The sequence below is a fragment of the Zosterops lateralis genome (assembly GCF_965231275.1).
Source record: "Zosterops lateralis genome assembly, chromosome: 4".
In the NCBI taxonomy this organism is placed as follows: Eukaryota; Metazoa; Chordata; class Aves; order Passeriformes; family Zosteropidae; genus Zosterops; species Zosterops lateralis.
The window spans coordinates 24,876,826-24,898,719 of record NC_139765.1 but is presented as its reverse complement, the minus strand read 5'-3'; the positions used below and the strand labels follow the sequence as shown (position 1 = coordinate 24,898,719).

Here is a 21,894-nt window from a genome sequence, read left to right as displayed (position 1 = left end):
CTGTTCTGACATCTGGATAAATTCCTGGGTGCTCCAGGTCCATTACCTGAGAGAGTCACTGTGACACATGCACATAGGACAAAGAGCCAGGATAGGCAGGGCTCGTGGGGAAAGTCACTTTTAATGGTTTATTGCCAATGTTACAAAGGTTGACACATGGTCAGACAGGTGGGAACCACAGCAGAGTAAAAACACCAACAAGTCTAGGGTTTTAGTTTATTTAAAAAAAAAAAAAAAGAAATCCAACAGTTTGCCTTGGCCAAGCTGACTGCATGTCCTGGGGATGCCTGGAGTCTGAGCCTGGGAGAACCAGGCTTTGGGTTGGCAGTGAGCTGGACTGGAGGGTCCTGGGGCAATCCCCACACCAGCATGTGTGGTCCTCCCAAATCCACAGTGCCCAACTGTCCTGCGTGGAACCAGCCTTCCTCTGCTCCTCTCCCACTTAGCCCTGTAGGCAACAGTGGCAGCAAAAATGGTGGGAAACAGCCCACTACATCCATGCTGAGCACCAGCAGTGCCAGCTCCTGCTGGCACAGTGCTCTAGGAGCTCCCTATCACCTCCTGTCCTGCTCGGGGGGACCTGCTGGCACCCCACTGTCCCCAACAGTGCTTTGAACCCCTTAAGATGCTGGTAATTCCTGGAGCATCAGCATCGTTTCTCTGGGATGAGCTCAGGACCAGCCCAGTGCGTGTTGTCCCTGTCCCAGTGCTCTCTGCCCTGTCGCTTCCTGGGGTTGTGGGAGCCCACCTGGCCAGGGTTTGGCAGAAAAGACCAAAAACAAAGTTTGTGCTTTGTATACAAGACCCTTCCTACACTGAGGGGCGGGGGAGGAGGTGGCTGCACTTGCCCCATGGCCAAGGGTGCTCTGACCCCTCAGCCCCTCACCACCCCAGCAAGCTACAGATGTGCACACACACACATGTGTGGGAAGAGGGTCCCCAAGGGGGCTGGGGGGCAAGAGAAGGAAGAGAAAGTGTCTATCTCTCCAAAGCCACGTCAGCACTGAGCCAAGAAAAATGTGTTACTGCTTGGCAGCAGTGGGGAGCACAGAGGTGCCAAGTGCCCCCTGCTCCATGTCCAGATGCAGCCCCCCAGGCACAGCACCAAGCACCCTGGGTGCCCTGCCAGCAGCTGTCTGCCTCTTACAACTAAATTTTTGCTATCTGTAAACTAGTCACCTCCCCCTGGCATTGCTGACCTGAGATCTTGTGATGGAGGGATGTGGCTCAGGTGGATGCTGTGAGCTGCCAGCAATGGGGATGGGTCTCAGCCACCCAGACCCTGCACAGTGATATGCCACCCCACACCACCCTTTTTTGTCCCTGCACCAGGGCATATCCCACTGCTGCTGTCCCACTGTGGACTGAGTGGGGTGTCCATCTTGCCAGAGCGGAGTTCAGGAGGACAGCTGAGCTACTCCACCTCTCCCCACCCCCTCCTGCTCTCAGCACCTGCTTCAGCCCAGTATAGCTGGAGGGCTGGGGCATAGGACTGGTTCCTCTGTTCCCATGGCCTCAGGAGCAAGGAATGGAACATGGGGCTCAGTGCTGCCCCTGGAACTGGGGGACAATCAGGGAGGGCTCTGCTTCCCCTGGCCCCCTCAATAGACACTTACAAACACACACACACAGAGAAAGGAAACTGTAACCTTATAAAAGACACTGAATGCAAACGCCTGCATGTTTGGGGGCAGCCCTGGCCCCGCCACCGCCTCAGCTCCCCCACACCCCTTGTGAGTGGCTGGGCAGGCTTGCTCCATGGGGCTGAGTGGCTGGCAGCCCCCCTGGGCGCCTAGGAGCCGATGATCTGGCCAGACCACGTCTCATGCTTCGTGTGGGGTGCCAGGTTGGTGAGGACCACCTCCACTGCCTGGAACTTCTGGTTCTTGGGAGGGATGGGGCAGACCTTGTACGTCACCTCGTCCCCCTCCACTGGGACGTACTCTCCCTCAATGCTGCAGGAGAGGAAAGGAGAGGTGGTGGTAGTGGTAGTGGTGCTACAGCCAAGACATGGACCCCTGCCCCAGACCACCCAGAACAAAGGAAGGCACCTGAACCACCAGTTGTGCCTTGGAAAAGAAAACCCACAGGTGATGGAGGGTACAGGAGAAGCAGAGACCCACGTCCACCCCATTGAGACATCCACACCCCAGCCCACAAGTCTCCAGCCCCATGCTGATGGCACGGCTTCCCTGGGGTCTTCCAGCACCACACAGCCCTAGGACTTACTCAGACACATGCACGAAAATGTCCTCAGTGCCATTCTCTGGGGTGATAAACCCGTGGCCCTGGGAGCGAGAGAACTGCTTGCAGACACCCTTGAAGATGGGGCCAGCAGAGGCACGTGCTGTCCTACAGGAGAAAAAGGAAGATTTTTTCACTGGTGGCATTTGCCCAGGAGGCGGCACAGGGAGAGCTTTTTGCTATGAACACAATGGTTCTGGGCCAAGTGCATGGCACCCAGCCAAAGCACTCTGGGCAGGTGATGCTGGGCACCACGTTGGCTAAGTGCACCAGGTGTAAAGGGGTCTGCAAGTATTGCAGGTGACCACGGCTCAATTGGACAGTCCCAAACTTTCCAGGTACTTACGCAGAGTAGGTCCTGGTCCTCTTGGTGGGGAGGGGGCTGGGCAGGTCCCGTAGCAGGAGGTTGCCCCGCTCCCAAATGCGGCTGCCCTCCCGCTGGAAGGGGAAGGTGGGCCACACTGGCGACTTGGGGGAGTGCAGGGGTGGCACTGCCGGTGGGGCACTGGGGTCCGATGACATGGCGGGGTCAGTGGGCTCCTCCGTTTTGGTATCGGGTGGGTGGGCAGCAGGAGAAAGGATGCCCAGGCCTTTGGGCCCACTGCTGTTGACCTGGGGAGCAAAAGGGGCTGGGGGTTACAGGGCCTTCTGCGAGGCTTTTGGCATAATTTGCTGTCAGGAATTGTCCCTCAGCTCCCAGCCATTTGTGGGAGCATGCTGCCTGCCTTCAGCGTTGGACACCAACCTCTGGCACTGGGAATTGCCCCAGGAAGCCTGTCCCACTTGGAGTCACCGGGGATGTTCCAGAAAACCAATCCCAAGGGAAGAACCTGGTTTGTTTGACCTTTCAGTTGCCAGAATAATCCCACATATTTGAGATTAAGTCAGTAAAAAGCACACCCTGGGAAAAGAAGCAGTGGACTGCCACAGGCAGGGACCATTTTGGGAAGGATGCCCATGCAGTGCCAGCATGCCTGGGCCTCCAGTCCCAGGCTCTGAGAACTTCCCCCATCCTGAGATTTCTGATAAAAAAGAAGAAAAAAGGCTGACAGGACAGGTCAGTACATCAAGGTAAGGGGTCTGAGGTTTTCTCAGCACAGGAGGTTGCTTCAGCCCCATAGGATTTAGGACACAACCCCAGCCCCAGCCAGCAGCTGCTGCCACCCATCCAAGCACATTCCTACAGGAAGAAGGAACACCAGGAGAATGTGGTGAGGCTGCCAGCAGCCCTCATGCCCCTCAGGCATCTGAGTGGAGCCACTACACAACACAACCTCCTGCTGCTGCCATCATCAGACTCATTTCTGAAGGCATCATGCCATTTGCGGGGAGTTAAAGCCCTAAGGGGCAGAAACCCTGCCAATGGGAGAAATCACAATGGCACTCGTACTTGCTGAAGCACCCCAGCATGAAATAGGAGAGGTTGTGCACTTTTAAGCCTCTCAGATGCTCTGATGTGTGATCAGCATTGCAGCTGCTTGCTCAGAAAGGCCTTGCTCTGTTGATTTTTATCAAACTGGAATCAGTTGCTGCATCTGATGCTGGTGCCTTTGTCCCAGGGTGCCCCATGCCAGGGGTTGCTTGAGGGCACCTCTCTTTGGGTGCACTGGGTGGGGGCTCACCCATTTCCACGGTTCCTCAAGCTCAGGAGTTTCCATCACCTGGAGCTGAGGAGCCTGATATCGCATGGAGTTACCATCCCCTTTCCCAGCACTCCCATCAGCCCTTTTCCACCCCACTGGGGCATGCAGCATCTTTTGGGACAACACCTGCACACATCAGAAAACACAGAGAATATTTAATTTCTTTTCTGACTCACCATGGCCTTTTGAGACACTAAGTTCCTGGGGGGATGTGCAAAAGGGGTCACCTCCACTCTGAAATTAGCAGGCACCAAGGACATGGGAAAAGATTTCTGGAGCAGCTGAAGATTCAAGGAGGGACCAGGCAATTCCTGTTCCCCTCACGCACCTCCACTTTCTTCATCTGCCAGGGGCTGTGCCTGCCACTGGGCCCACCATGGCTGCCAGTCCAGCATGGATTCTGCCATGGGATGCTGCCCATATGGGCCTCAGCCAGCTACCCCCTCTCAGCCCTGCAGAGCTTCACCCCCAGGCCCAGGCAGTAAAGGCCACACAAGAGTCCTACTCCAAGGCAGAAGCCACCACATTCCTCCTGCCCTCTGAGACAACTTCCAGTTGTGGCTGCAAATGCCTCCAAACCATCTTTCCCTTTCCTGGCTCCCCACCCACCCCCACACGAAACCCTCCCTGTGCTTCAGTGGCTCCTCTCCTCCATGCAGCAACTGGAGCATATACATCTGCCTTTGCTCCACATCCCACCCCAGACAGGGGCTGCTCAGCTCCTGGCCTGACAGGCTCAGCATTTCCTGCCTCCATGCCGAGGTTCAGCATGTATTTCCCCCAAGCCCTGGCTCAGCATCTCCTTCTCCCATTCCCAGGCTCCACATCTCCTTTCTCCATGCCTAAGGAGTTCAGAGAGGCTCAGGGAGCACCCAAGCGAGACACCCCAAAGCCAGATCAAGCTGCCTCACAGCTCCCATCTGTGCCCCCATTTGACCAACCTGCCAGCTGGTCAGCAGCCTGGCCACTTTAGGAGTGTGGAGAAAAGTTATGTGATCTCCATGCATTACTGCAGGGTTTGTCACCTTCCCAGGAGGTGTCAGAATTGAAGAAGTGGGATGATCTGGGGGAAATGGCCCTCAGTTCTCTGCCACATCACTATGAAAATGACTTCACCATGGTTCGCCTCCTCTGCACAGAGGCCTTTCCGTCCCCCTGCCAGTTTAGGGACAATGGAGGGTATGTAACCTGAATGACGATGCTTGGAGCAAACTATTAGTATGCTGAGGGAGTTGGTTGGCATCCACAAGGGACTGGAAAAATGGAAGATTCCCAGAGGCAAAATTAAAATAAGAAACAAGGGGGTGCACAGGAGGGGGAGCTTGCAGGGACAAAAAGGCTGGTGAAGTGGCAACCAAGAGTGGGTTTGCCCCAGATTCACCTGTAGGACCAGGCCAGCCTCAGGTGCCCTCAAAGGCTCCCTGTTATGGGGGACAAGTGGTGGTGAAGAACGGGAGCATGCTGGGCACTGCAGAGGAGGCAGAGGGTCTGCTCCTTAGAGCTGAGGGCAGCAGCCCTCCTGGACTGCTGTTTGTCCCCAGGAGCTGAGTTTGCTCCTTGTGGGAGAACAAACTAGGTGCAATCCCCCACAGGCATTCTGAGGGCTCTCTGGATGGCCCATGGTAATGTTGGAGGAGAGCCCTGGTGTAGGGTGGCAGCTCACTGGTATAAATACAGGGACAAGGCACAGCAAGGCTGTGGGATCCCCATCCTTGGCAGATGCACTGCCTGGGTATGTCATGGAGCTGCCTGCTCTATCTCCTGCTTGAAGCAGGGGCTGGAGCAGAGATCCCTGTCCTGGGGCCATGCCGAGGCTGTCTCGTTCAGCCAGCAGCACTTTGCCGCTCTTCAGCACCTGGATCAAGCATCCCAGATTTGTTGGTCAGCCTTGGTGCCCAGCAGCTGAATTCTTGGCTTTGGTGGTGCTGGTGAAGCTGAGGCTGAATAGGAGCTTTGGCATGTGGGAGACTCCAGGGCCATATCCTACCTCCCACTTCTTTTAAATCCCTGCTGCAAAGGAACCAAGGAAATTAAACTCAGGGCAAAAGCAGGCTGAGAGAAGAGTGGGGATACAAGCGTATCTTTGCCAATGTCTCCTCTCCTCCCAGCCCAGACACAGATCAGGGAAAACCTCTACTGTCCTCCTTCCCTCCCTGCTCTCCACCTCACCATCCTCTTCCCAACCGTTTCTCCACAATGCAGCCCCAGCAGGGGACAAGGAGGAAGTACCTCGACACAAGAGGCATTTTCACTCTCTCCTCAATCTCCTGTGGTCACAGTAACCTCTTCTGGGGATGAGAGCATCTCTCCTCACCTCAGGTCTCTCCCAGCCTGGCTGACACCACACCATGATACTATGTCCACCCCACACATGTATGCAGTGCAGGGACGAAATCCGGGTCACTTGAGGAAGCAAGTGGAGAGACTGCAGCAGCCCAGCTCTGCCCTGGGGCATGGGAAGCCTTTCTAGCATAACCACCCTCCACCGCCACTGCTGGACTTCCACCTCGCTCCTCCCTGTCTCCTCTTGGTGGCTTTGCTCCGAAGGTCTCCCGGGGTGACAGTCCTCCGAGCCAAGGAGGACAGTGGCTGCAAGCCGAGGGCTCCCTGGAAGGATGCTCTTCATAAAAGCACCTCCTACCCTGCCTACCTTCCCTCCTCCCCTCAAAAAACATCTCAAAGCCAAACCCCAGAGCCCTCTGATGAAAGGGTCTTCTTTGTCAGCAGAAGCCAGCCTTGCCTTTATATTTTTTGGAGGGCAGACTCCTGAGCAAGCGGAGCTGACAGTCAGGAGCCCTTGCAGGCGGAGGCAGGAAACCCAGGCCAATTAAGGCAGACAGGCAGTAGACACATCAGCTTTTATCTCGAGATCCAAGTACCCCATTCATCAGCAGCAACTGAAAGGTGTGCGGTTTATCAAATAAAATCACTGTCTCTCTCCCCTTCTTTAAAGCCAAACACATTGACTTGGGTGCTGGCTATGACCTTGTTTAACTAAACAGCCTTTCAAGGCCCCCTAGAAGGGGTAAAGAGCCTTTTGAAGAGGCAGCAGCCTCTGTCTGCCACTCCCCGTTCATTAGTGGCAGCGGAAAAAAAAAAAAATCCTCACAATCCCTCGCCCGGGCTGGGGAATACATATTTAATTAGCTTAGTCGACGTCGGTGAGTCGGCCCTCCCGTGCGGCGTTTCTTTGTGCTCCTTCCCATCCACTGGAACCCCCGGGATGCCCAGGATGTATTGGTGGATGGGTGGCCGTTTACTGGCGGCCGTCAGGCTCCGGCTCTGGACGTCACCCTTCGGCTGGCCAGATCGCCGCCTTCATGGGCAGTTCCCTTTCAGGGCGCCGCTTCTCTTTGTAAATCCCCAGCTCGGGTGCTGCCTGCCGCCACACTCGACTCCCCCGAGTGCCACTGCTCAGCCCGCCCCAGCCAAGGAGCTGGAGGTTATTTTCCCTATGCTGCCATTTGCAGCAATCTCCTGCACGGGCTCTTCCATGCTACTCTCCATCATGTTTTCTCCATCCCTTGCACCTGCCAGGGGCTCCAGTTCCGGAGTCAGGTTTACTACCCCTCGAAACCCGCCCCAGTAGAAAAAAGGTCTCTGTATGTCAAAAAGACACCTCACCTCCATAGCCAGCTGCCAGCATCCATCTCCTCACCCCATGGAGCACAGAAAGCAATGCTCTGGCCCACTGCCATTTTCGGGGAGGCTGATGCCCCCCCAGACCTGTCTGAACACAAGCTGAAACAGAGAAGAGCTACACCCCTCCAGACGCATACGCATGTCCCCAGAGCTCAATGCAAAAACAAAAATCCCATTCTTCAGCTGCTGGGCATATTCACCTGCTGAAGGACTCAACAACAACACAGTGGCCAGCAGAGATCCCAGGGGGGCTGCCATGAAGGGCAGGAACTAGCTGGGGAACCACGATTCAGCAGGGCCACTGCAACACTGGCTGAGCTGTTTCTCCATCCTTCCTTCCTCGGAGAAGGCTCATAGCCTTGGTGTCTGGCAGATTTTTACAAATGCTGCCTCTGTCTGATGCTAATGAAAGCCTCTCAGCTGCCTCTCTCCTGTTTTTGGTCACCCGATCATGTTAAGAGTTAAATACCAAGCAAAGCAATTTTCTCACCTACCCTCCCTATTACAACCCCTTTGATGAGAGAAATTACTATAGGAAAAATAAAGCTAGGTGGTTTTTGGGCAATGCACACTGACACCATCCCCTCCCCAGCTAAGCCAATCACACTCCCAACTCCAGAGATCTTTGCTGAGATAGTATCGCCTACGATACAGCCTGCTTAGCGCTAAAATATGAATGTCACCCTTATGGATTGATTATAAAAAGCTCTCTTAGTGAGTGCTGGGCTGCCCAGTTCTCAGGGAGGCCATGAGGGAGAGCAAGCAGGCTGACAGATGCAAAGGAGAAGCAAAGGAAGAAACCATCATGGAGGTTTGATTTACCGTTTAAGCATCTATGCATAATCATCATTCCCAAATACAAAGTTTGTAGTATTTGTTTGCTTTCTTGTGATGGTCTTTATTTTTTTAATTAGCATAGCATCTGTTCAAAGACCTGGCATAAACATCTTCATCCATGTCCTTCCTTCCTCCTTTGTGGATCTATCTTGCCATTGGCAGGAATAGTGCAGCCAGTCCAAAGAAATCCCAATTCCAGCCCCCATCACTATCAGCCTACTTTAATAAGTCAGATTTTTCACAAATTGCCTCCTGCTCACCCGGCAATCAGAGAGCTGGATCCCAGATGAGCACAGCCCTCCATGGCAAAACTCTGGATTATTTGCCCCCAAGCCAAAGCAGACGTGCAGCACTGCCGCTGCCACCCCAGGGGAGTTATTGTTCCTGAGGCTGGCGGGGAATAACCAAACCGGAGGAGGGAAGTCACGCTTCATCCTCGCACCTCTCCATCGTCAAAAGAAAAAAGCAGGTTTCAAAGAAGAAGGTGGTCCGTGAAGTTTAATCTCCAGCTACAATAGCCCGGGCGCGCTGCATGGCCATTGTGCCTCCCCTTACTCACCTCCTTAGAAACGACGGGCTCCCTGGAGCTGCGCTCTGCAGAGCATCGGTGCTCCGAGGGACCGGATGCTCCTCCGCTACTTTGCGAGGAGCAGTGGTCTCGCCTGCAGCCCGGCTCTGGGGAGCTTTCTCGGCTGGCTGCCTGCCGCCTGGTGAATCTGCGGTATCTGATGTGTGGATGATGCGCGCCTCGAACACACACGCATCCGCACGCCTTCCCCTGACGTCAGGGCCGGGCCAGGGAGGGCGAGCAGGTGGGAGGGATCAGCCTGGTCATTTCTGAGCTAGCTAGGCTTAAAGGAGAAAGTCTGTATGGGGGGCCGGAGGTGATGAGGGTCGGCCCCAGGGGGCTGCATCGCTCCGGTTGCGCAAAGTGACGCACATCGGTGGCACGGCCAGACGCGGTGGGGCAGCCCCCCCCCACAGGCTGTAGGAACAGCAGGATTGAGATGTGTGCACTGCAGGCAGGGATGCGGACAGGGTCCCTCACAATGGGTGAAACCTCTCCCCTGTCACTCCAAATGTCACTGGTGCCCTGCAGCCGGCCTTCCCGCCTGCCCAAGCACCCCTGGGTACCGCATTCGCCCCGGGTGCAGTAGGAGAGAACGGAAGGCACATGCTGCAAACCCATCTTACTTCCCCACGCCCTCTGGGCGCACAGCCAGCCATCACAAACCCAGGTGCAATCTAAGGGTATCATTTCTATTAGCGCACTGTGCCAAAAGATTTTCCTTTCTGTTTTCCCCTGTGCTTGTGTAACCGTGCTCAGGGGAGCCACCTCCATGGGCAGAAGCCATGCCATAAACTGGCCTGAGACTTTCTCTAGTTGGGGTGTAGGGCAGTGGGACAAGGGCAGAATCGTTTTCTGATTCCACTGGGGATTAGGGCGAGGAGTAATGGGGTTTAAATTACAAAGAGGAAGATTGATGTTAGACATTAGGAAACACTTTCTTACAAAACAGACAGATAATTACTCAAGTAGATTGCCTGGCCAAGCACCAGGGTCTCCATCATTGGAGGCTGGTAAGAATAGGCTGGGTAGGCATAACTCCGGGGTATATCAGCCTCATTTTGGAGTAGAAAGGTAGTCAACAATTAGCACTTTACCAAGCAAGTACTTGTGATCTTGGAATAAAAATTACAACAACCCCAAACAACCATGGTGTTCTGTTAGTGCTGCAGGGAGTTGTTATGGGCATCCTGTGACATGGGGTGGTTGTGGGTTGCTTTTGTTTTCTTAAACTCTCTCCTTGATACATTCTAAGTAGCTGAACATGGTGATGCCAACTAGACCGGTTCCACAAACAGCCCTCAGGGCTGCAGGGTGGTGCACAAGTTGTGTGAGAACCACGAGGCATGGCACAGAGTCTGGAGAAAGGGTCACAACTACTTCATCTGGCTGTACCATCCATCCATCCATCCATCCATCCATCCATCCATCCATCCATCCATCCAGGTACTGGGTGTTGATATGGGGCTGTCCCAAGGGCTTTGACAGAGGGATGAGATCACAAAGCACTTGTCTCTCTCCTGTCAATGAATTATAATGCAGAAAAAAACTCCATAGGCAGAAGAGAACAGCCCATGGCAAGGCCACCAAGAAACATTGAAACTGCAAGTTCCAGTGGGTTCTGCCATTGCCCATCATGCTCTGTTTGTGGCTTTTCAAGTAGTTTTCCATGACAGAACAGGGGCCCCATTCACACCGTACAGATACCACAAGTCTTTTCTCTCTGGTCTACTTTACAGAACTTTGTAAAAGAAGGGTAGGAGGCCCCAGTCAACCCTCAATCTCCACTCTGAGTTTCTCCAGAGATGGCTTCTCCTTTCTTGAGGGACAACTTTGGCTGTCTTATATAAAGGCTTTTGATGGAAAAGGCACAGGGAACCTGAAGTATGTTTGGCTGGAATGTAATTCTGGGTATGTGCTTCAGTGGAGGAGGCAGAGAGTCTAAAGCAGGCAAAAATGATAAAAGGAGAAGAGGGAAAGATTTGATCAAACAGAGAGTGGGAGTGGGTGTGCCAGAGATACCTGCAGAGATGGAAGCAAAGGCAAGACCATGGAGGACTTTTTATGTGAGAAGATACATAATTCCTTTGGAGTCAATCAAAGGAGGGCCAGAACTGTCAAGATGCAAATTATCACTCACCTCCTCTAGCATCCCTGAGCCAGTTTTCTCCAAGAGCTGTGGGCATGTGGGGATAGAGGAGATCATAAACCATGTAATTTGGGGCTCCTTTTGTTTTCCTCAAAGGTTGCAACCCTTCAGGTAATTTCAAATATTATTTTCCAGTTTTCCTGTACAGTCAAGAGAATGAGAAATGTCTGGTATTTTCTCTGAGGGACAGAAAAACTCTTCTGTAACCCTGGAATTCCAGCAGCTAAACCTTAAAAAAACCCCAAACCAAACCAAAACAAAAACAAAAAAACCCCAAACAAAACCCCCAAACAAACAAACAAACAAAACCCCAAAACAATCAAGCAACTGAGAACCATGCTCTGAAATACTGGAAAAGCCCCAATACTGCTGAGAGAGACTCTAGAGACTTTATGGCTAAGTGTAAAAAGGTATGTACAGGCACTGTCGATTTCTGGATATTCGCTCCTGTCAGAAAAGGAGACAACTCAGCAAAACAAAGCTGTTCATATCATCTCCAACAGCAAGACAGTTCAGCAGCAGCAATAAATATAGTGTAACTCTGAGCACTACCATTAGCTGAGTTGAGGCAACACACATATTTTACAGAGCAAAATTTGGCTTTTGTTTATATTTTTACATTGAATATGGCACTTAAGAAATATGGAATTCCTCCAGGGAGAAAACCTAGGTGGGAAGAGAGCAACATCTGTCATGCATAGACAGACCAGGCATGTACCACTTGGGATTGGGGAGGGGCTACCTGAAGAAAGTGAGACTAGCAATCATTTCCCACAGCCTGGGATGTTACTGATGGAGGCTGAGACACTGACTCAGACTCACCTCTGGGGTGATTTCAGCCTGGTACCAGAGGCAGTGAAGCTCATCTGACACTGCCATCACCAGCTTTCTCTGCACATATTTCAATTCAGTTTTCCCAGTGTGAAATCAAAATACCTGCACGTTTCACCAAAATACAAAGCTGCACAGAGAAGAAGAATCTTATGGTCCTTACTAAAGAGTGGAACAGAGCATTCAATCCTTGTTGGCAATCACAGGGCTGATACAAGAGAGAGATTCTGTGCATCTTGCTTGGTAGCTGTTCTTCATAGCACACTCACAGGGCCCAACACAGTGTGAAACAAGGCCTTGCAGACCTGCTGCTCACACAGCTGGTTTTTGGGGGCAGTGGATAAGGCTGAAGGAAGATGTGTCTGCTTTGTATTGGGTACCCAAAGCCCCTGATGGGGCACAGTTATTGAAAGCATGGAAAATGTTAGCTCAAGAATGGGCTAGAAATGGAAGCATGATATGACTCTGTCCAAATCCACTTCTCTCCATCTCCCATGTTCTCCCAGGTATTTCAGTCTACTGGTCCCTGAGTGGATGCCCCTACTTAACCCTACAGTTCATATATACAAGCATCCAGAGTGATCACCTTGCCAAAACAAACAGTGCCTAAGTTCTCTTTCCTTGTGTGGTACCAAAGCTATTTCTTCCCCTGCTGTCAAGACAGAGTTGAGAACAATTCACTCTTCTGAAAAAGTAGCTACAGACACCTGCAAAAGCTGCACTAGATAAAGATCAAACCTGGTATTGCCAGATGTGCACGAGGCCAGGACAGAACAGCAAGGGACATAGCACATGAGCCAGCACAACTGTGCTGTGCTGAGATTAGCGCAGCCATGACTGGAGTGCAGGAGAAAGGAGCCTTTGAAAGGCTCCCTGAAATAGGACAAGAAGAGCAAGAAATGCTGAGGATTTGGGTTGAGGTGTTCTGATAGAGTAGTGTCTGCTGTGCTGGCAGCAGAGCTCCTTGTTGGAACAGTAGATGCTGCTCCAAGAAAAATGCTGCTCTTCCCAAGTGACAGGGGAAATCTTGTTTCTGTGCCTCCTATTTAATACAAAAATGCCAAACATGGGTAGACCAGACATATTTATTTTAAAAAAACCCACAAGCCCACAACCAAGAGACCCTGATAAAACAGAGTAATTGAACCTCCTTGTCCAAGACAGGTATCTTCTTAATAAGGCCTAACCAGGGTATTTCCAACCTTGTTTCCCCTCCCTTTCCCAGACAGCTCCAGATTTAATGATTTCTTACCTAAACTGCTCCTTACTGTTCCTCCACCACGCGCTGCTAGGGAGGGTGGGGGATGACACATGTAGCCTTTGCATCAAAGCCATAATGCTGACAGTGCAGTTTTCACTGTCAGCCAGGGATGTTTGGTTTTCCTGGCGGATCTTTTTTTAAACAGACTTCAAACAACCTCCTTTCATTTTCCCTGACAAACCTCAGACATTAGCACACCCCCTTGTTTTCTGCCATCCGTCATGCTGCTTCTCCCTCACACTGATTCCTTCACTGCAGAATGCACTGAGGCCTCAACAATTATATGACTGGGGTTGGTTTCTCTTAGGCAATTAACACTCATAAATTATGAGTACGGTGGCAGTTTGTCCCTGAAAAGAACCTTGACCAAAGCACTGGGCAGACACAGCTGTGAGGAACTTCCAGGTGCAAAGAAGATTATAAACCCACTGAGGTTTGCAGGACACGTGGGCAACCAGCTGAAGAAATGGCCATCAGAGAGGCAGAGACTTTCATCCTTGGGCTCCTGGGCACAAGAGAGACATGGAGCTCCTGCAGCAGATCCAGCAGAGGGCAGCAAGGATAATCGGGGGACTGGAGCTCCTCTGTTAGGAGGAAAGGCTGAGGGAGCTGGGCCTGTTCAGCCCAGGGAACCTAAGGGGGGACCTCATCAATGTGTATTGGTGCATTTTTCTAGTTTCAGTTTACAATGTGGAAACACAGATTGAGTCCATGAAACATCTCCTGTTAGAAGGGAACTGCACTGACTCTATGTGCCTCTCCTTGTCTAAATTTTAACTCCAGTAGAACTCATTTCCTGCAAGTGATAGCTTCTCTTATACTGAAGGAGGATGTCAGGCTTTCCTGCTTGCTTTAATCTCCATTCAGCTTCTTCAGTACATGAAGGGTGTCAAGAGGTTGGAGCCAGGCTCTTCCAGGTGGTGACAAGCAATAGGACAACAGGCAATGGGGCAGAAACTATTCCACAGGAAGTTCCACCTGAATGTGAAGAAGAACTTTTTTACTGTGCAGGTGACCAGCCACTGGAACAGATTGCTCAGGGAGGGTGTGGAGTCTCTCTCACTGGAGAGGGAATGCAAGAACCCTCTGGATGCAATTCCTATGCTGTGTGCTCTGAGGTGACCATGATACAAACATGGCTGGACAATAAGCTTTCTAACGCAATCTGAAGCAATAGAAAGCAGGCATTCTTTATCTACACATATCTTTATCTATTTAGGATACATAGAAGACTATCTCTGAAAGTTTCTATTCTCTATGTTATTTATCAACACTGCTTGGGCAGGGAGGTTGGGCCAGATGCCCCACTGTGGTCCCTTCCTATCTGACCTGTCCCGTGCTTCTGTGATTTTTGCTGCCCTATCTAGACTGGAGTTTACGAAAATGACAAATCAGAATAACGGCAGCTGAGAACTGTTCCGGCTGTGGCACAGGAGAAAGTGCCCGGAGACTCACCTGCCGCGGGTGCAGGGGAAGGAGGGACCTACACAGCATCCCTATGAAAGACGCCGGAGTGCCGGGCCCCTTTCCACGTTCATATCGGCCAAAACCAGCCCGGCTCCCTCAGGGCATCGGCGGGTCCCGACACCGGCCCGGCCCCGCCCCGCCCGCGGAGGGACAAAATGGCGGCAGCGGGAGCCCCGCCCCGCACTGCGTCAATCAGGGCGCGCGACCCGCCAGCCGAGCGCGATTGGCTGCGGCGGCGGCGGCGGAAGCGGCGCGAGGCTGGGGAGCGCACGGCGCCCCGCGTGCGGCCGGTGGGTGCGGGGCCGTTCCCGCGTCCCGCCCGCTCCCGGGCCCTGTCCTTGTCCTTGTCCCTGTCCTTGTCCTTGTCCCTGTCCTTGTCCTGCGGGACCGCCGGGGCTCCCCGCCGCACGCTAGGCTGCCTTCCCGGCCCGGGGCTCCGCGCCGCACGCTGGGCTGCCTTGCCCGGCCCGCCTTCCCCGGCCCGGGCCTCGCAGCCCTCCCGTCCCCGAGGCTCTTGGCGTCTCTTCGCCCCCCGCCACCATGTTTGTCCTGGTGGAGATGACTGACACTGTAAGAATTCCTCCCTGGCAGTTTGAAAGGAAATTGAACGATTCCATTGCTGAAGAGCTAAACAAGAAATTGGCTAATAAGGTAAAGCGTGGGTCATGCATAGGTTGATCCGGGCGTTTCAACATCCCCGAGCGTTTCTTCCTTTTATTTGTGCCTACTGAGGTGCACGGGTGAGGTGTCTGAGGGGTTTACACGTGAAGGCCATCCCCTGCGCCTGTAAACAAAGAGACAGCCGCGTATCATCTCAAAGGGGACATTTTTCTAATGGCTGATGTTGTAATGGGAAGACACTGAGACACCAGATGGGGCAGAGAAGCATGGAAGAGAAGTAAGAGCAGCTGCTGGTTTGTGTTAAAAGGAGCAATCCAAAATGCAGCCTGAAAAACAAATGCAAACGAATCCATCCAGTGGGGAATTAAAAAACCAAAACACCACTATGTAAACAACGTGTAGAACAGTAATACTGGAAAGGAATGAAGCTGTTAAAAGATGATTTGGTCTGTGGTTAGTAATTGAAATACGTGGTGGCAGTGAGAAGTTGGTCTTTGGTGCAGGATATAAGAACTGTTTTCTGGTGGATCTGGAGGTCAGTTTCCCTGTGCAGCCCTGGGAGTGTGAATGGTGTATGCCTTTCAACATGAGGCAGGTGCAAAACTCAAAATGGAGCTGTAAAGGTGAAAGGAGATCAAAAGATCAACCTGAAGGGATCGAGGGTTGTGAATAGCAGATTATACAAGCAAGTCTTCCTTCATCCACTGATGACTGGTAGATGCCTCAAATTTTGTAGGCAGTGAAGCTGTCTCAGAAGTAGCAGAGAAACCAAGAATTTGCCTTGTGTCTCCCCAAAGCTAATATAAGACAAAGCAAGCCTAGAGGTTTCTGAGAGTGTAACTCCAGTAAAAAGCATGTTTAGCATTTGAACAAGCTATGGGGCTGAAGGATAATGGGGAGCTGTCTTGGTAGCTCAAGTTCTCTCACTACTGACAATTTCCCCAAGGGTTTCTCTTTGTAGCAATGTTCTTTCCAGTGTCAGTGAAAATGTGCTCCCACAACGTTTGGATTGGGGTTCCCTTACACTGCTGGTGGTGTTGAAGGCAGTGTTCCAAGGCAGCCTCCATCCCATCTTGCCACCCCTCTGTTGCTGCCTTTTGAAAAGGTGTCCATAATATATGAATTCCATAATTTGCTTGATTTTACCTGGTGGGTTGCTTGATTTGCTGCTCTTAATTTTTTTTTTTAATATCAGGTCGTATACAATGTTGGGCTCTGCATCTGTCTGTATGATATCACAAAGCTGGAAGATTCATACATATTTCCTGGAGATGGTGGATCACATACCAAAGGTAAGTGCTTTTCATCAGTTAAATTGTGTTGCAGAAAGTTAATTAATGATCTGGAAATGTAAGCTGAGTTCAGTTGTTAGGGAAAGTAACAACCTTAAGTTCACAGCCTTAACTCTGTTCCTGTTAGGAGGGAAAGAGGAGCATGGTGAATGTCTCTTATTTTCTTTGCAGTTTTGGGTACAAATACAGCTTTAAATAGCCAATCCTTCTTCTCCAGCAGCCCGTCTCTGTTCTACAGTTAGAGCCATAGGTGTGGTGTAAGGAAAGGGTTAATTTAATTGAAAATTATTTAAAGTCTGCACATAGGAAATAAATTGTAGTAATTGGTTTGCATTTCTCTGATATTTTTTTTTTCTTTTTGAAGCTTTTTTTCCCTAGCTAGTATGTTGAAACCTGTTTCTACATATAACCTTTGCACAGCATTTAATGCTTTTGCACTAGGCTAGAAGTTCTATGACACTTTCATTGAAACTTAGATCTGGTTCATCGTACATTTCTAGTGATTTTTTAAATAAGAAATTACTAATTTCTTTACTTTGACTCTTGGAAAATTTGAGTAAAAACTGGAAGTAAGTGCATGAAAGCAAATTTCTTTTTTTTTTTTTTTTTTTAAGTCAAAATAAGGGTTTACACTGGTAAGAGATGCATTTTTCTAGTTTCAGTTTACAGTGTGGAAACATAGATTGAGTCCATGAAATATCTCCTGTTAGAAGGGAACTGCACTGACTCTATGTGCCTCTCCTTGTCTAAATTTTAACTCCAGTAGAACTCATTTCCTGCAAGTAAAAGCTTCTCTTATACTGAAGAAGGTTGTCAGGCTTTCCTGCTTGCTTTAATCTCCATTCAGCTTCTTAACTTAGAATTACTCCTTGAATTGAAAGAAAAGAACTTTTGTCTCTAAACTCAGGAAAAAAGTCTGCTTTCAGAATCTGGGGTAGCACTTTGATAAATCCCACTGTGTCTGGTAATAACTCTTTCTTAAATGCACTTTCTAATTTTATGTAAAATAGGAGCACTGAGGAGGTACAGTTAAAATGATGTTAAATTTCTCAGAAGCATCATTTGGCTAAAATTGTCTTGGTGTAGCATTCTTTTAATAATAAATGCCATGTGCTTAGTTAGAAAGATTTTTATCTAGCTTGGAGGAAAAATCCAATTATTTTAGAAAACCTTGTTTAATAATACTTGATTTAAAATATTTCATGTAATGAAAATACAGCATTGCAGACAAACATGCAGAAGTATTACAAGAAAGTATAATTTCAACTGATATTCTTGACTGTGAAGCATTGTACTTCCATTATAACTTAATCAGAGGCCATACTCCATGTTTATCATCTTACACTTTCTTTCTGTGAACTTCTTGCAAAACTGAAGAGCTGGCAACAGGACACTGCTGATCATCTGCTGCCAGAATGTCTACAAACCAGTTAGGATTCAGAACTCTTGTTCTGGTTTTTCTGTCTAACCAGTGCCTGTAAAGAAGTTGTAAAAGAAACTTGGTATTTTAGAGGGCATATAGGATGTGGGATTTTGTTTTAATGGCTGCCATTCTTTGGGAAGACTATAGTTTACTAACATGGACATAACATTAATGATCTGTTTTCTTTTAAGTGCATTTCCGCTATGTGGTCTTCCATCCCTTCCTGGATGAGATTCTGGTTGGACAGATTAAAAGCTGCAGTCAGGATGGTGTCCACGGTAAACTGCAACTTCTGGAGGGGGGACATGTGAGGTGCAGACTTCTTGGGTCTGTTGAGACACTGATTTCAGCTGGAATAATGCTCTCTGTGGGCTGGTTAATGGGTATTACTGTTTTCTAGTGCTGCTGTTATCTGAGAGTGCTTGGTAGTTTGAGCCTGTCAGCTTCCCCTGACCTTGATGGTTTTGTCTGCACTCCCTTTTCCTCTTGCCCAAGAATAACAGGCAAGCCTGTCTGGAGCATAGATTGGATTCCTTTCCTTGCTTCAGTTAACAGAATTCGTTTTTTTCCAAAGTGGAACTATTGGCTTGTTTTGGTTTGATGTATTTTTCCTATAGTGGTGTGCAAATTTGAGTTCATTTCCTGTACCTGGAAACATGTCAGGGAAATGTCTTTGTGAGCACGAAGTGCTGCCAGAGTCACAGAATATATAATTGATGAGTTGCTTTCCTTTCCTCTCTGAGTTTTCCATGCAAGGGAGCTCTGCTGCTCAGTTGTTAAATTAGGACAATAAGGTTACCTTGGCTGCTTTTGTTGCTGAATTTGGGCATGGTCCATTCCCTGATAAAATTCAATATCATGAAATCTCAAGGGGGGATGTGGGGGCTGTTCTAACTTTAGATTGGTCTTTAACACACTATATCTGTGATTTCTGAGCTCTTTTTTGTCACAGACCTCTATAGCATCTGACTCATTTCTTGGAATGCTTTCATTTCTGTTCTTGCTCTAAACAACCTTTTCCTTTTCCAGCAGGCACAAAGACTGTGCCCTTTGTTGCTCTATGTACTTTCAGCTGGGTGGTTACTTTGCTGCCAATTGAAATTGAGCATTGTGGCTCAACTAGTAATTCCTGCATCATCTCAATGTCCTTCCTGAGAGAGGAAGGAGAATGAGCCTAGAAATACACTTTAGGAATCACTGTGGAACATAATTTGCAAATAATTGTTTCAGTCTTAAGCAAATTCTTTTCTCCACAGTTTCTATTGGATTCTTTGATGATATTGTCATCCCACCAGAATCCCTGCAGCAACCAGCTAAGTTGTATCCTTTGATCACCTTTGATAACTTTACTTCATTTCAAAGGATTGTGCAGTGCTGGCCCAACAGGCATTCAGCGCTGCAACAATGAAGGTGCTCAGTGGCAGAAGCTAAGCCCTTCTGTCAAGCAAGTCTCACAGACTGTTATCACAGCTAGACAGGCCCTAATGCTCATTAGGTTTTGCAGGATCATTGTGTCCACTGATAGAAATGAATGGCAGTGTCCCCTGCCCAGTTGTAATCCCTGCCTCCAGTCTTGGCTGCTGCTGAAGATAGAGTGCAGGTTTTACCACATTATGTAATGTCTATGTATTTGTGCATCTGATGTACTTCAGTGTGGTAGGCAAGGTTGTCTTGGGTCTGAGGAGTTTTGCTTTTCTGGGGGTCTTTCCTGTTGCTGGGTTTTTTGGGGGGGATGTGTAGACCAGCAGCATACAGGTTGATGCAGGAAGATCAGAAAGATGGGGGTCCTGGGCTGCACAGATGATGAACTGCACACTGAGGTTTGGGAAACAACTGTGAAAAGACTTTGAATCTAGTCTATTCTCAGAACTGTCAGAAAGTGATCTGTCAAGCAGAATTCTGTTTCCCTCCTTAATCCTTGGCCAGTGATGAAGCAGAGCAGGTGTGGGTGTGGGAATATGAGACAGAAGAAGGGGCCCACGACCTTTACATGGACATTGGGGAAGAGATCCGCTTCCGAGTTGTGGATGAGACGTTTGTTGATACGTCACCAACCGGTCCAAGCTCTGCTGAGGCTTCCACTTCAAATGCTGCAGAAGAAGTCCAGAAGAAAGAAGCACCCTACACTCTTGTGGTAACTACGTGCATTAATTCTCACAGCCTTGCGAGAGTTGTGGTTTATACAGTGTCTAAAATAGCACCCCTTTCCCAAAAAAATGATTGCTTTAAGCTGACCATGAAGCAGAGTCACGAAATCAAAGGAGTGGAAAAGGGGAGAAATTAGGTTGTTCTTGTGGTTGCTCTGTTTTCTGAGTGTTTTCACTGGAAAAATTAGTGGTTGTTGGTGTTTCCCCTGGGAGGCTGATTTAAAGCAAACTGCTTGTGCATGAGGATTACAGAGCTGGGAGCAACACATCAAGGTTTATGTGGCAGCTGAACTGTCTTTTCTTGCAGTGTTCTAGGATAAAACCCACCTGACTACAGTGCATGAGAAAGGTGGATCTGAAGCAGTGGCAGCTGTGTTCCATAACTTAGACGGGAGAGATGTATTTTTAGGTATTTTCCTCTATTCTTTATGGAGTTCACAATTGCATGCCCTTGTCTTCTTTCTCTCCGTGAACAGGGATCAATCAGTGAGCCAGGCCTGGGCCTCCTGTCATGGTGGACAAACAGTTAGCTGCCATCAGAGCCTGCTCCACAGGTCTTTCCAGTCGATGTTTGGGGAATAATGGGACCCTGCTGGTGCTCATTGCTCCTCTGAAGCTGAATAAGGAATTAGACTTGCCATTCTCCGTTTTTCCTTCAGCTTCCAAGCTGCCAGAGAGAGACAGTTGCTTTCAAGAAACATCTTCACTGATGTGTAGAAGTGAATTTACAGGCACAAAAAGCCTTTAGCACAGCAGTTACAAACTCATGTGGAGCTTTGGTCTCCTGCTCCAGAGGGAAAATTGTGGAGATCTTTGCTTGCCTGAATTAAGGAAGGAGTTGACTTCAGTGAGTAAACGCAGAAGAGAATACCTATCAAGAAGTACCTTGCCTTAGTCTGGGAGCTTGAGCTCAGAGGAGTAGAAACCTCTTCCTCTTTTGACAGGAAATGAAGAGACAGCAAAAGGCTAGCTAGTAGAGGTGTGGTACTGTGGGGACCTGGAAAATGCTGCTGCTGGGAGAGCAGGGGAGGTGGTGGTGATGTTCTTCTAAGAATGGGAACTTCACCCATGGATGAAGTCAGCCAGAAGGAACGGTTACCCAAAAGTACCTTAGGCTTAGTGAAAATGTGTTAAATTACAGGTTGCTTATCATGCTGAATGGAATGACTGTTTTAGGTGGGCTGCATTTATGCAGAATAAGCCAAACTTTGCAGGAGTTTGACTGAAAATATGACATTATGGGATGAAATGGACCAAGGCTGCTTTGAGCAAGCTGTATCTTTGTTTGTGGGGAGTGTTAATACTTGAAGTGGAATAAAGAGTAAAACCACGTCGCCTGCTTTCCTGTACAATTTGTGGGGAAACTATTAGCTTCCTGCCTAGCAGGAAAAAAACACTTGCCTCCTGCAGTTTAGCCATTTAGATTTCAAGGCAGACAGAGATGAGACCAATGCTTTGCTCTATGGTAACAGCCAATGACAAACAATTGCCATCACCCTCCCTGACAGCAGTACAAGGAAAGGAGGAACAAAACAGTGAGTAAAATCTATGCAGGGCCCATTGCCAAGAGAGTGATGTTGCACATAATTACAAAGCCAGCCACATTTGGCAGGAAGGAGCTGTAATTCCCTGGGACAGTGGGTCTGCTGAACCTCCAACTGTGAAAACAAAGCCTGAGTCATCAGTGCCCTCCCTGCAGCATCGTTAGAACCCCTTAATTCTCGACTGTTATTCCCGGTGCAATGCTCTAATTAAAAGGGAGCCTGGAA

At 49.5% G+C, this 21,894-nt stretch overlaps 2 protein-coding genes across 5 annotated transcripts; one reads left to right on the top strand and one right to left on the bottom strand.

The window, feature by feature from the left end:
* Positions 1-19: 19 nt before the first annotated feature.
* CSDC2 (cold shock domain containing C2) lies at positions 20-14,778 on the bottom strand. 4 transcript variants are annotated; one of them, XM_083859917.1, is made up of 5 exons: positions 14,631-14,778; positions 11,075-11,223; positions 2,591-2,856; positions 2,230-2,352; positions 20-1,955 (listed from the first exon to the last, which is right to left on the bottom strand). In XM_083859917.1, the coding sequence occupies exons 2-5, from the start codon at positions 11,138-11,140 to the stop codon at positions 1,793-1,795; spliced, it is 618 nt and encodes a 205-aa protein (XP_083716043.1). In that variant the 5' UTR covers positions 11,141-11,223; positions 14,631-14,778; the 3' UTR covers positions 20-1,792. The 4 variants fall into 4 exon arrangements, 3 of the variants coding, with proteins under 3 accessions (XP_083716043.1, XP_083716044.1, XP_083716045.1); XM_083859918.1 differs by lacking the exon at positions 11,075-11,223; XM_083859919.1 differs by lacking the exons at positions 11,075-11,223; positions 14,631-14,778 and adding an exon at positions 8,926-9,095.
* A 296-nt stretch (positions 14,779-15,074) lies between these two features.
* On the top strand, positions 15,075-21,451 carry POLR3H (RNA polymerase III subunit H). The gene is made up of 6 exons (XM_083859413.1): positions 15,075-15,293; positions 16,459-16,555; positions 18,170-18,256; positions 19,235-19,298; positions 19,905-20,112; positions 20,602-21,451. Exons 1-6 carry the CDS (start codon positions 15,183-15,185, stop codon positions 20,653-20,655), a joined length of 621 nt encoding a protein of 206 aa, XP_083715539.1. The 5' UTR covers positions 15,075-15,182; the 3' UTR covers positions 20,656-21,451.
* The last annotated feature ends 443 nt before the right edge of the window (positions 21,452-21,894 follow it).

Excerpts from the sequence above, each read along its gene's own strand:
- POLR3H (XM_083859413.1), top strand. The coding sequence starts at position 15,183 with ATGTTTGTCCTGGTGGAGATGACTGACACTGTAAGAATTCCTCCCTGG. Across the intron at positions 16,556-18,169 it reads TGGTGGATCACATACCAAAG|TGCATTTCCGCTATGTGGTC; the intron begins GTAAGTGCTTTT and ends TTTTCTTTTAAG. Across the intron at positions 20,113-20,601 it reads AAGCACCCTACACTCTTGTG|GGATCAATCAGTGAGCCAGG; the intron begins GTAACTACGTGC and ends CTCCGTGAACAG.
- CSDC2 (XM_083859917.1), bottom strand. The coding sequence starts at position 11,140 with ATGATCTCCTCTATCCCCACATGCCCACAGCTCTTGGAGAAAACTGGC. Across the intron at positions 2,857-11,074 it reads GCTCAGGGATGCTAGAGGAG|GTCAACAGCAGTGGGCCCAA; the intron begins GTGAGTGATAAT and ends TTTGCTCCCCAG. Across the intron at positions 1,956-2,229 it reads ATTTTCGTGCATGTGTCTGA|CATTGAGGGAGAGTACGTCC; the intron begins GTAAGTCCTAGG and ends CCTCTCCTGCAG.